The following is a 14986-nucleotide window of genomic DNA, read 5'->3' on the forward strand; positions in this document are numbered from 1 at the left end:
TGAGATACTCCAGTGTGATTAAAATTCACCATGTTCACTGCACCATTACAGAGCTTCTGCTCTGGAGCCTCACTCAGCACGCAAACCTGAAACGTCCCTCCATCTTTCAAATCAATTACATTTTTGTGTGTTGTTACTGCAGGTTCAAATTATGTTATCTGAGAAAGCACTACTGAGTTCACCCACACACCCTCTGGACTCTAATAATTCACATATTGTTTCTCAAATTCATTGTCATGTTTATTGAACAAGGTCCATATTTTTAGACTTTTAGACCACAAAGCATTTCTCTGTGTTGGTAGGTATAATCCCAAATTAATGTGGACATGCACTGAATATTTTTCTTCATAATAATTCCCCTCTAACTTCAGTTACTCTGATCATTTCTGGTTTGGAATTAAGAGTTACTCATGTTTCTTAACATTTTCTGAGAACAGATCAATCCAGCAGCGTACATGCTATTGCTAAGGCAACAACAGCAGCATTTAGTGGCTGTCAGAGCCACTAATTACAAATATACAAAGAAAGAAAATGGATAAACTAATAGTAATAATAGCAAAGATCCTAAAATACAACACGTTTAAATGGTTGTATGTCTATAATGTGACACATAAAATATGTCTAAAAGTGTGTAGACCACTCCTCTAATGATGTTAATACAAAGCACTGCCAACAGAATGGAATACCCTGGAGCAGCCACACACGAGCATAAGGTCACCATTTACAATGTGTGGGCTAGAGTGGCAAATCAATATTACTAATACTACTAATAATACTAATTTTTTAAAAAAGGACCTCCATCTAGTGTAACATTCTCTAAGAAGAGCTTCAACTTGCTGCAAAGGCAGCAAACTACAGTTCCCAATTCCCAGCTGTGGCCTTGAGGTTAGAGAAGTGAGCTTGAGGCCAGAGGGTCACAGGTTCAATTCCCAGGAAAAGAAAATGAATTCATGGCTGAAGTGCCTTTGAGCAAGGCACCTAACTGCAGGCACTGAGGTTCTCCGGTAGTGTGTGTTCACTGCCCCAGTGTGTGTTTACTACCATGGATGGGTCAAATGCAGACAAGCATCTTTCTTTTAATTATTTCTGAGTCTGCAATTTACTGGCAACACAGGGTATAGCATTGATCTGCTAATGATCATGATTACAATTCTGAATTCAAATTTTGAATCATAAAATCATGTATTTGGGCACAGAAAGTGCAAATTTGATCAAAGCCTGACAGAGGTTTCCATCCCTAGTTATTGCAGCAGATGTGGTACTGAAACATAAAAATAAAATACAAATATTTGGCATGGTTAGCTAATTCCTGGATTGGGTTATAAAATCTTTCTTTAAATCGACCCAAAATCATGGCTTCTTATTAAAAGTAATAATACTCGCTGTAGTGGCCTAATACTGTTAATAGGCGACTACATATTTAGACAGCAGTCTTTGACTGGGCATGATTCAAAGTGTGATTTCAACTTAAAAATATGAGGGTTTCCCGCTGTGCTTTACAGTTAGGGCGGCCGCCTTGAAAACGTAGTCCCCCCCATCGATTTGTTTCGTGCAGTTCGTTCAGTTTCTTTATCAAGGCTTCTAATGTGTTTGCGTGTGGCTTTCTGCTATGCCCAGTGACCTGTGATTAATCGATCCATTGTAGAAAACACTCAATATGAGGACAGCCTTCAAAGTTCCGAAGTCATTTTTGGGACTCGTTTAATGCGTTATTTCTCAGCTTTCAGTCACAAACACGCATATAATACACTTTAAGGCAAGCAGTGTGTCATCTCTGAGTTTCCCCACAACTGTGTGTACATGAGGTCGGAGCATGTGCAGCCCATGCTTGTAAACAATGTTTTGAATCATTGATTTGAATTTGTACTCAATTCGTGAACCGATTCACTCAATGAGTCGACTCTACACTCAAACCATTGTGTAAGTTCCTCAAAGCGTTCAAACACCACACAAAGCACATAATGCACGAAATATCAGTGGATTTTTTAAACACAGAACGATGACTCGGTTCATTTCTTGAGCTTCGATTCCCAATGGGAGCACGCATGGGGGCGGACAAGGATGTAGCCCTGTTGTCCACCACCCCCTGGTCACAAACAAGAACCAGTGAACCACCCCCTCGTATCAGTCTGAGGATTTGCAAGAATACTGACATTTCTGCAGCCAATGAAGGCAACAATTGCGGCATTAAAATGTGTGACTACAAGTGACAGGGACCTTGTGCACCTGTGATCTGCACAGAAAAAAATATGTTTCTTAAAGGAACACTAGATAAGATTTGGTTTTTGCTCCCGGGGCTACCCCTATTGTAATTAATTTTTTACAGCACTGTATGAAAATCCATGGGGACTGAGAAGGGAAAGCGGGTGGTTTCCTGCCCACCTCCAAAAGTTACATGGTGCAGTTTCCGCAGTTCTGAGCAAAGAGTTGCAATGACAGATGAACTATTCTCCCTTTTACAGGTCAGTGAAGCTTCACAGTGATTTTGAAGCTGTAATTTAAGTTAAAAATATTACACAGTGTTCCTTTAACTGGAGCTACCCAGAGCAATTCTCACACAAAACATTGAGAATACTCTTGTTTATGTTCTCTAATATTAAATTAAAGGAGTCTTAATGGAATCCTTCCACAGGTCATCTAGGAATTACAATAAGTTAATATTTCACATCCAGGTAATGATTCAAAATAATCTCATAATCAATGTTCATTCAATGAGACTAATATTTTGAGTTTTGTGAATAACATATCTAAAGACTAAAAAAATGAAATATTTCTATCACTATGAACCAAAGTCTCGACAGGTTACGACCAATAACTACAACATGAGAACAAGACGTAAGGTTGGCAAAGCAAAATAAAAACAAACAGGACCAAATGATTGTGCTCTAGAGACATCACATCAAATTACTGTAATGCCACTGGTATGTCTCCGAAGTACGTAACTTGCCGTCTGGTCGAATATCTGAAAGGCCATATACCATGTCAAGATGCAGATATGTAACAGGCAGACGATATTTGGCCTTAGTTTTATTTGAAAAAAAAAAAAAAACCCTAGAGTAACTATGGTACCTCATTACTCACGGCCTCTTAGTCAAAACAATGTACAGTCGGCTAACCAAAGCAACACACAAGGCCTAAAGTTGATTCTCAATGAAGGCTAGACACTGCATCCAAGATTCAGACAATTTAGACAATCCTGGACATTGGCCATAAGCTTTTATCTAAAACATCAGTAGCACAGCAAATGTTTCACGGCTAGAATCTATAATATAGAGAATTACACAGACGCCAATTACCACAAGTGTAAACAGAATGCTGTATGAGCGGAGGATGGACAACACAGATGTGTTGTTTTTCTAGAGATCAGTTGCCTGATTTTTCACAGATTAACTTCAATGTGTCATCGTTTGAGCAGGAATTCTACATATATTGTGTCATGTCGAATGCATACCAGCCTTGGTCCTAAATGCTAAACCATATACATATATTTCATTCTTGTGCTTGTAGACTTTTACACACTAAAGCAAAACAAGTCACGTATTCCACTGTCTCGTTGTTTTCACTCACTTCACTCAGGGCGGACTCGGAGCTTGAAATGTTTAAGTTTCTCGGAGGACATGTTTTATCCTTTATTTGTACTAAATTCATCCTCTGCGTTGACTTCGAGTTGAACAAAGTAGTTCTCCTTGTCTGAAAATGTGACGGATGAAACAGGCTTAATTTCAAATGTCTCCCTCTGCTTTATATAGTGCACAATGTCAGAAAATAAAAGTTTATTCAGCTACAAGCTTTGTCTAACACACTAGTGCACTGGCTGTAGAAGTAGTCCACGTTTTATAATCTGAAGGGCACTACGTATGGAGTATGGAGCTATTTGTCATGTAGCTCCAGTTCCTCTCTTCCAACTCGCACAGTTGGGCTCTGTTAATAAATGTGACATGAATAAATGAGAACTACAGGTTTAAAAACAAAAAAGACCACAAAAATTGAATCCTCCCTGTTTTTGTTTGTATTGTGACTAGTCAGATAGTTGTGTGTGTGTGTGTGTGTGTGTGTGTGTGTGTGTAAGTAAAATCAAATCTCATCTAGTCAGGCTGGGGACGTATTTTAACAAGTCTAAGCAGAATCTGGTCAAAATGTATCCAGATACAAAACTTGTTAATTGTAGGTGTAAACAGGCTCTAAGCTTTACACCGCAGATTTTTAACAAACTGCAGAGAGTCTCCCTGGTTATGACTAAAACACTCAACCAAGCACACTTAAATCCCAGTCTCAGGGGAACCATTTACATCATCCTTTCAAGAAGGTATAAAAACTATTAACCAACAGACATGTTCTTTAAACGATATGTTTTAAATCCAAAGCAACCGAATTATCTCACGCACAAAATTCATTTTGTCATTTTTCTTAGGTACATCTACTGGGCAACTTCTGACCGTGCTACACATTTGAAACTGTGGACATATTCTAAATACTCCTTAGGTCAGACTAAGACTGTGGTTCCCTTACACCATAATAAATGAACACCAAACAAAACAAAACAAAACAAAAAACCCATTTCAACACGTTGCTAGCATCTAAAGCTATTTTACATCTACTAAAACCATGAAAGCTATTGGCCATATACCAACACGGATCAAGACAACTTCTTCGTACATATCTCAAGACGTCTAAAGAAAACAAAAGCCAATCTGAGACTAAATAGAAGCTCTATCCAACTAAACAGAGCTCTTTAACGTTCAGCAAATCCTTAGATAAACCAAAACGTCTCTCACTTCTGACTTCATGGTCAGAATGCTTTTGAGTAATTTCTCATTTGGCTTCTTCCATCCTCCTTTTAAAACATCCCATCTCCTACCTAAGCTGGTTAGGGGTTCCCTTATCACTTTGAAACTCTCTCACGCCCCATCCTCCTGCTTCACTTTCAGTGCTTTGGGGGAGCTGGGAGAGCTGCTGAGGGAAGGGGAAAGAGGTGTTATTCACAGAAAACACAACAGTCACAGAGCAGGACAATAGGAATCAGCTAACAATGCAAAGACATTGTTACTTAGAAAAATGCTTTGGTGCTCTTTAAAGAGAAAGTTAGAACAGGTGCAATATTCATGGCTTTGATAAAAATGAGCCACAACAAAACCTCTTACAGCTCATGTTAAACTGAGTGAGTGAACTCCTCTACAAAAACAGACTGCGCAGTATTCTTGGTTAAAATGTTGCTGTCCCTTTTGTGTGACAACCCCTCTACTTGAATGGTTCTGAAGACACAAGCAAACTTTGAAATGATCACAACTACAAAGAGTTTACTAACATTATGTACCAATTTATCAGCAACCTAGTCTAGCCTACAGAGCAAGACCTAAGCGTGTCTTGTTGTGGCTGGTGAATTTCAACAATGAGTTGTCATTCAAAGTCAAAGCAATCCAAGTTCACTATTTTCAGCAAAACAAAACCCTGGCATGAACATTCAATCAAATATGAGAAAAAAATTAATAGGGACATGAAAACATCCTTGTCACTGTGCCTAGAAAAGGAAGGAAAATCAATTTATGCAATACATTTTCTACTGTCTTTAGATTAGATTGACTGTTATCAGATCAGATTTGTTCTTTATTTCTTCCGATAAACATCAAATCTTTGTGCTAATATTGGTCAGTTACCAACACTGTACAGACTGGTCCCACCTTTACCTGACAAGTTAAAACGCTGAATTATTTTCTATGTTATACTACTATTAATAAAACCTGGCATAGTCAGACTGGGGTAATACACCACACTAAACCCACACCAAATAAAATTCCCAAAATCACCAAATATCCTTACTAAAACCTCAACAATTATCACTAGCAACTTTAATTTGATTATAGTAAAAATAAAATCACATAGATATGCATGGAGTCTCTATGATTTTGCCTAGTAATGATGACTTGTAATCTTTGTGTCATAAAATAGAAAGACTATAATTAACCAAAACAGGATTTCAATAAACTACTCTGTAGTCAGAAAACTGTAATCCATCCCAATATTTAAATATTTAAGCACTTATAATTATTCCTAGAGCAATATTAACTTTGTAGACCTACAGTAGACAGTTTTCACAAAGCCATACATTTATTGACATTAAAGGGTAAGCACACCCCCCCCACACACACACAGATGGTGTGTTGTTTTTGGCTGCAATCATTCAATGTACAGTGGGACATCTGTGCACAAATGGCCCAAAGATCCCAAAATATCCAGAAAATGGACTAAATTTGTCAACTTTAAACGGGCACTTTGGAAACGACCATCCGCTCACTCCGTTATCTGTAGCTCATTTCACTGGCGCTTTTCCAACAATATGGGCATGTAAGGACACCAACGAAAGGTGTTCAAGAGCCTCTGTAACATGGAGGTAAACAGGGTAAAGACACTCACTTCGCCTGTTTTAGTTGGTGTTAGTTAACGTTAGCTTGACTCGCTAAACTCAGTGGCTCAGATTATACTCGGCTACGTAGCTGCATTACGGAGGTTTATAGTGTCGGATGAATTCGAGTTCGACTTCGATCACATTTACAAGAATAACGGTACCTCTACATTTGAGTTTAGCTTATTGCTAGGCTATTGTCGTGAATAATGTTGGTTATTTAGCTAGATACTGTCATAACAGTCAGTCATAACGGTGTTTTACCGCGGCGTTGTTCGGCTGTTGTCCACCAGTGACGTCACGGTTGCATTCAAGAATTTCCGTAGCGAGCTCGGGTTTTTCCGTCAATTTAATAAAATTGTCAGTTTTAAAGCAAATTAAGCTGCTATTTTCATTTTAATTCATACTTATATCTGTCAGTAACTACAATAATGTGAAATATTCATGGAGGTCCATTAAGTGGTGCTTAGCCTTTAAAAGAAGATATTGATTCATTTGCTTAATGAATCTATGTCACAATACATCACACTACTAAAGCAGTAATTCTCTACCTTTGAAAAAGAGGACATCTAGGTCACATTCCTTATTGCTCTAAACCAAGGATGAACATTACTGTCAAATTTGATAATAGATTTTTTAACAGACTTTTTAACCAATTTAAAATCCTAATAACTGCCATAGTCTGTTATAACCTAAGAAAACAGTTTTAGTTGTTTTAAATTTAACATCCTTCCAACCAGAGCATGCTATCACTTCAAACAAAACAGTTCAGCAGACTGTAATGGACTGGCACAAGTCTAAGACATTTAATCTTTTACATTTCCAACATTTTGATACAATCTCTTAACTGAAACACATCAATCTGCCCACTAAACTCCTAAAGCCAAACAAACAAACACACACTCAAAATGATGTTGCATTTCTAAGGTCTGATCTGTCGGGTTTCTTGTAAAAAGCCCTGAAGGTTAAAACGGAGCACACTGAGCCCTGAAAATACAAAAACCGATAATACGTACATAAATGCAAGAGGTACTCTGGGCCTCGGATCTTGTGCTTACCTTGTGTCTCTACATTTCCCATCTCAACTTTATATTACTACTGATTTCAGAACAAGGAATCTTTGGAATTAAGTATAGTAGCATTTGTTTGTTTGTGATGGTTTCCCTCACTTGTCCAATATATATTTTTGAAGAGCATGTTTACAAATGTCAAGACGCCTTATCCCTCAGGCAACTCTAATCATTCTCAAAGTATAATACATAGCACACTACATAATATAACTAGACCTGCCAAAATAATTACATTATTGACTTATCGTACAATAAATGGGCACTTCCTTAATTTTTGCTGACCTCAATACCGACCATGGTGTTCATAGGCACGTTTTATTTACATAAGAATGAATGTATCCAGTATTTAAGCCACTCAATCTGTTCAGTTCTCTGGTCTCTCTTTTCTGTAGCCGTCATGTGGCTTTATCTGAGAACAGTGGCTTTATTTTATTCATTGTATATATTTATTTTGAGAATAATTTATTTATTCTATTTAAACAAATGTTATATTCCAATTTCAGTGTCTGAATATTCTTAATAATTGCTCTTTAAAAAGGGATGTAATTACATTATTACGTTATCATTATAAATACACAAATGGCTTAAAATAGTCTTATTATGACAAAAATATCCTTTATTGCAATTATTCCTGGGACAATATATCAATCCCAAAATACTTCCTATCACAAAAGACCTACACACAACCTTTGGGCCGACTATACAGCCACAGATGTTGAGGCTTAAAATCACAGATCCAACATTGAACTCCTCAGTTATTTGACTCCTTTCTCTATTAGCTAGAGTAGGGTTAAAGAAATAAGTAGAATAACACTCCATCCTAGTGCTAGGGGTTTTCAGTTCACCCTACCTTCAAAATACAATATCACAAGGGTGTTTCCTTGATTTTTACATTTAGATAATCAACTCCATCACTGATCTCCCTAAGGGACAGAATTCAAAATGAAAGAAAGATTCAGCTTTTTAAAAGAAGAAAGATTTATTTACACAAATTACTCCTTTTCGAACTGGAACTTTAAGACATATTGAAGGTTTGGCTTATTTAGATTTCAAGGTAAATATAGCTGAAATCTATATCACATCTATGTCACCCAAATATATTTTAGTTGACACAGAATTCCATTAGTTGTTAGATCCATTAGCCTCATAATAAAAAAAGAAACGATATAATTTCATGTAAATTGAATTTCTTGCTGGGCAATTCTTTAATTCTGCCAGCAGTCATTTCATATATCATTTCTATCAATTCCATAAAAGTTTAAATCCATTTAAAGTATACAGGGGTTAGACAATGAAACTGAGACACCTGTCATTGTAGTGTGGGAGGTTTCATGGCTAAATTGAAGCAGCCTGGTGGACAATCTTCATTAACTGCACATTGCACCAGTAAGACCATGTGCATCCTATGGTTCAAACATTGTGTTCTGAAGGCGGTGCCGTGTATCAGGACGACAACGCACCAATACACACAGCAAGACTGGTGAGAGATTGGTTTGATGAACATGAAAGTGAAGTTGAACATCTCCAATGGCCTGCACAGTCACCAGATCTAAATATTATTGAGCCACTTTGGGGTGTTTTGGAGGAGCGAGTCAGGAAACATTTTCCTCCACCAGCATCACGTAGAGACCTGGCCACTATCCTGCAAGAAGAATGGCTTAAAATCCCTCTGACCACTGTGCAGGACTTGTATATGTCATTCCCAAGACGAATTGACACTGTATTGGCCGCAAAAGGAGGCCCTACACCGTACTAATAAATTATTGTGGTCTAAAACCAGGTGTTTCACTTTCATTGTCCAACCCCTTGTATATTCCACAGGCTAGGTTTCAATAACTTACTTTACAATACTAAAAGTGACGCACAACCTTTTCACCAACTGATTATGGTAGTATATCTCTCTGGAATGGCCAAGGCTGTGGTTGTGTAAAAAATTGGTCAGTAACCAAACAGATCTGTAAATGCTTCATGTTGAACGATCTCATCTTTACCACTTTGAATTAGGCCAGTGTGCACGTAGCCATCCACTAACAGAGAATTTCCATTCAAAGTGCACTACAGTCCAGGACTAAGCTTAATCTCTGTCCAGAAAATAAATACTTTAACACTTTTAATACTTTAAATGGGGGGCCATTTGGGAAACACGCTTTCCTCTAACTTTTATCTTTCTGGCAATATTAAAATCACCTGGATTTTGACCAAAACATACTAGTATAGTTAATAATATCCTGCCCACAGTGAAATCTGTGATGCCAAATTTGGAGTTTTACAGCTTATGAGAAGGCACAATCATGCAGAATAATTATTTTCAGGATGTTTGAAAATATTTGAAAAACTATGCATGTCCCTAAACTTTACTATCCCACTTCTATTGATATAAATACTTACCTTTATAGCTTTAATTGCTGACTTGGTGATCTGGGTCATCTTCGCCTTGGAGATCGGAGGCTTGTATTCATTCAGAGTGTACAACTGAAAAACAGAAAACACCCAATTAATTACAAGACAGTTCATGGAATGTCACCTTATGACAACTTTAAACTGGTGCCTCACAACCACGAGTTTCTGTTCATCATACTGCAGTCATCCATAACATTAAAGTCACCTACTTGTTTCTAGACTCATTGTCCGTTTTATTATCTCCATTGACAATAAGTGTCCCTTGCTCTACAATTGTATTGCAGATTATCAGTTGCTTTGCATATTTAACCCTTTTACCATTTTTTTAATGGTCGGGTCCAGGCATGCACAGGTCCATGATAGAGAAGGTTTTAGTTGAGTTGTGGATCATTCTCAGCCCTGCACTGGCACTGATATGTTAGTGTTTGGTATGAGTGGATCAGAAACAGCAGTGTTGCTTGAGTTTTTAAACACTGCCCACTGTACTAAGCCATTTACTGGCTCTATTCAGACACGGGTTCAAATGGGCATTACCCAGATTTTGTTCTAGGAAGCTAGCATAAAAAGTAATATCCAGTATAAATATTACAGGCAATTTTGTTCACATATTAAGCTCCTCCAGCTAAAGTCTGGAAAGGTTCTGGGTTCCTATGCATGTGTGAAGGGAGGTTCAGACACATCTATTTGCTTGGTCCACTTTGCAATTGTAAATTCAGAGGCAGCAAGTCATCTGTTGCTGCAGTCTGTGGTGGCCATATTCCAGTCCTATATCAGTGGTCACGGGACACTGTTGTATCGATATTTCAAGGAATAAGGTTTAAAAGACTGTTGCCCCCCCCCCACAACTCTAATAGGCGTCTTGCCTGTGACGTAGATGGTGGACAACAACTCTAGAAGTTGCACTAAATTTAATGCAAAATGACGAAAAGGTGTGTTGTTTTTGGCTGCAATCATTCAATGTACAGTGGGACATCTGTGCACAAATGGCCCAAAGATCCCAAAACATCCAGAAAATGGACTAAATTTGTCCACTTTAAACGGACACTTTGGAAAGGACCATCCGCTCACTCCGTTATCTGTAGCTCATTTCACTGGCGCTTTTCCAACAATATGGGCATGTAAGGACACCAACGAAAGGTGTTCAAGAGCCTCTGTAACATGGAGGTAAACAGGGTAAGGACACTCACTTCGCCTGTTTTAGTTGGTGTTAGTTAACGTTAGCTTGACTTGCTAAACTCGGTGGCTCAGATTATACTCGGCTACGTAGCTGCATTACGGAGGTTTATAGTGTCGGATGAATTCGAGTTCGACTTCGATCACATTTACAAGAATAACGGTACCTCTACATTTGAGTTTAGCTTATTGCTAGGCTATTGTCATGAATAATGTTGGTTATTTAGCTAGCTACTGTCATAACAGTCAGTCATAACGGTGTTTTACCGCGGCGTTGTTCAGCTGTTGTCCACCAGTGATGTCACGGTTGCGTTCAAGAATTTCCGTAGCGAGCTCGGGTTTTTCCGTAAAATTTAATAAAATTGTCAGTTTTAAAGCAAATTAAGCAGCTATTTTCATTTTAATTCATACTTATATCTGTCAGTAACTAAAATAATGTGAAATATTCATGGAGGTCCATTAAGTGGTGCTTAGCCTTTAAAAAGTCTGATGTAGGACTGAGTCATTCTCATTTATATTTAATTGAAAATGCAATTTGGACAAAACAAAATCTTGCAAAATGTATCCTGTTTTATCCAGTATGCTGGCCCAGAAAGAGGACCGATATACCAGAATACCTGTAGGCTAACCAGCACATGGTCTTAACTGGTTCTAAATGTAAAATGCAACCCAGCTGTTCCTCATACACAATACGGCTGTCTGTCTGATGTTTACGCCTGAACATGCTGTTGCATTGTAATAACCACCCAACATTTTGAATTTAGGGGTGGATGATAAATGACACACATTTTCATAATGCTTGATTCATAGAACTTCAATACAACTGCAACACTAACAACCAATATACTCTGCTAATGCAAATGTGTAAACATTGGGACTAAAATTTACTGAAAATTATTTTACTGAATACTACAACCACTGTGGTTCTGGATGCTTTACTCCCTCTAACCCTTTTTAGCTACTAATATGCTGATAATGTAAATGCTGTGTATATACTTCATATATGTAATATTATATTTAAAGGTACTTCTGCCCTCAATTTATTTATTTATTTTTTTTTAACTAATGACTAGTGTCTGTTCCTATGAAGTATGTATGGTCCTGTGAGGTTGTAATTTCCTTTGGATTAATAAATTAGTATCTTATGCAGGGAGAAACTAGTCATAAACAAACCTTGTTGGTCACATTGTTAAAGCAAATGCTGGTCAATACCCATGAGAAACCATATAAATAATGCATTCCTTATTAGGTCCACATTTAAAAGGTGCCAGTCAAGACTCAGGAATGGTATTATATTTTCCACTAATTTTGCTGACTTTGACATTAAATTTGGGGTGGGTCTCTGCTTTTTAAGCATCTGTTATGTCCACAGTAAGCCCCCAAAAAGCATCTCCTTAGCCATAGAGTTGTCTGTATGACATACGATGACTATATATCTTCATACTGGTGGTCTTTATGTTGAACTATAGATCAGAACGGTGCCCGGTAACTTTCAGCGGCAAACAGGTGAAACACGAAATTATACACCGAGGTTGGTGTATTTCACTTCGCCAAAAATATCAAATTAACCTTCGCAGCAAAACCTGCTGGTTACCTGCGTATTTTAACTCTTGAACATGGAATTTATTACATAATTACGAGGTTGAACTACTGCAGCATTTAAGGTGGAACTCGGAATACCCTTAAGAATTGTGCAGTTAGCTCACCTCTTCCCATAAAACTAACAAACACCGCTTAATACATATATTTATTCAGCAGTATACCATACTACAACAATAATTAAATACGTTATGTTAAAATAAATGAGTAGACAGACGTCAGTTTAGGGGGGAATACGCTGTTATCATCCCTGCTAAAGATGCGCTAGCGCCAGTGCTTATTGTGTTGCTAGCTATTAGCTGCGCCAGCTTAGCTTCAGTCCTGAATTGTAGTTTTAATACAATTCTGACTTAATACTGTACACTATTATGGTCCAATTTGACTTAAAAGAGTAATCTAGTTTAAAATATGTGCAGTAAATGGGTGTAAATGTGCTCAAGGTTAGAGTTAAGCAACGTTTACATTTACTAGCTAACAGCAGAAGCCGCAGCTAACGTTAAAGGTTATTGAATTGAACTGAACTGAATGAGGCCTGGAGAAGAGACCAACTCTAATGAAAGGTTGGTTATGAGGGATTATCATACAAACCTCGCTATTAAACGCTTTAACCGCCTCCATGTCGGCTGTGGTCGGCTCTGGTCTTCTTTTTTTTAGCGGACTGTGTACGTTTGAGAGGATTTATTCGCTGTGAGAGCTCGGCTGAGTGTGCGCATGTCCTCGGTGATTGCGGCGGGGGGTGAGATGGAGGAGCCTCGTCCTTTCTGTGTGTGTGTAATATGGCTGACCAGCGGCGCCACGGTCCGATGTGCGATACTTCACATTCGGTACGATTTTCGATTCCGAGATGAATAACCGACTGGATTTGACACATCCGGTTTTTTTTACATAAATGTGGTGGCTTTACTGTTTCATATTTATATACCAAACAGACTAACTGGGCCAAAGTGTATGGAAGTTTGTGCACAACTCTTCAAATAATATTTCAAAACTCTTATGTCTGGAGGATGATAGGCCCAAACAAAACTGAGTGAATTAAGATAACGTGTGCTTACACTGTGCATATAACCCATCTTAACTCTAACACCTTTACTTAGCTCCTTAAAACTATGACAAAATGTTTATCAGACATATTGAGAATACTCAATCTGAATTTAAGACAGGGACTTATTGATTTCTTATCTAAGACAAAGAGAATGTAAACAAAGTTTATGTTATTTTTCAAATTTAGTTACGTGTACTCCCTGTGTCTGCATAGGTTTCCTCCGGATGCTCCAGTTTCCTCTCACAGTCCATAAACACGAAATGGTAGATTGACAACTCCAGCATTTCCACAGGTGTGTTCCTGCCTTGAGACAGCCCACCATGACCCTTGACTTAATAAGTGGTTACCAACAATGAATAAGTTAATTAACTAAACTCATGTCTCTTTTGTATCTATTAAAATAATGTAGGCTTTTAAAATGTTATAGTCTTAAAAGAGCAAAATTTCAGCAGGGACAATCTTAGATGGTTAGTATGGCTGAGATAATGGATACTGTTTAAAATGGCTCACACATACAGAATGAAAGGCTCAGCATCACTGTGCTGACGTGAGTGGCATCATATGTATGCTTCCCTAGCACACATCCTTCCCCAGCTGCAAGTGTTTCTCCTCTGTTTCCTGTCTCAGAGACAGAGAGTTGAACTGCTCTCATTCGCTTAGCAAATGAAAAGCAGCGGGACCTCATCATCTTTCCCTATTAACAATGTATTAATGTGTAATATGATATGTTTACTCTCCACAGGATAACACACGTTTAAGTCCATGCTTATTTCCACAGTATCCCCAGAGGTGTGTCATATCTCATGTCCCTAACTTAGGAAAGAAATGCAGTGTCAGTAACTGTAAGCCACATTTGGGCATGGTAATTTAAGGACTTGCATGCACCAACTATTTCATTAATGATGGTCAACCATATCATATACCTCTGTTGAACTTTATTGTTTCAGTTCATATCCCATTAGCTGGAAAAACTTAGCAAAATTCATGGCTTTGCATCATTTTTCTGTTTTCGTACACATTCTACTGTGGTAATGTCTGTATTGTCAACCAAACCTGACTCTTAGCCTAGAGGCACTGATCAACAGGTTCATTCATTCATTATCTGTAACCGTTATCCAGTTCAGGGTCGCGGTGCGTCCAGAGCCTGGAGGGGGCGCCAGTCCTTCACAGGGCAACACAGACACACACCACTTTTGAGTCGCCAATGTGTGTTTTTGGACTGTGGGAGGAAACTTGGAGGAAACCCACACGGACACAGGGAGAACACACCACACTCCACAGACAGTCACCCGGAGCAGGACT

General features: G+C 38.2%; 1 protein-coding gene across 1 annotated transcript in view; it reads right to left on the reverse strand.

Moving 5' to 3' along the window:
- The window catches only part of scaf8 (SR-related CTD-associated factor 8), a 32001-nt gene extending 18629 nt beyond the window's left edge, over positions 1-13372 (reverse strand). Inside the window, exons 1-2 of the mRNA XM_066675528.1 lie at positions 13231-13372; positions 9859-9942 (exon numbers count right to left, since the gene is read on the reverse strand). Of these exons, the coding sequence (XP_066531625.1) occupies positions 9859-9942; positions 13231-13260 (114 nt within the window). The 5' untranslated portion in view covers positions 13261-13372. The remainder of the gene's footprint in view (positions 1-9858; positions 9943-13230) is intronic.
- Between the last annotated feature and the right edge of the window lie 1614 nt (positions 13373-14986).

The sequence above is a fragment of the Hoplias malabaricus genome, chromosome 1, assembly GCF_029633855.1.
Source record: "Hoplias malabaricus isolate fHopMal1 chromosome 1, fHopMal1.hap1, whole genome shotgun sequence".
Classification (NCBI taxonomy): domain Eukaryota; kingdom Metazoa; phylum Chordata; class Actinopteri; order Characiformes; family Erythrinidae; genus Hoplias; species Hoplias malabaricus.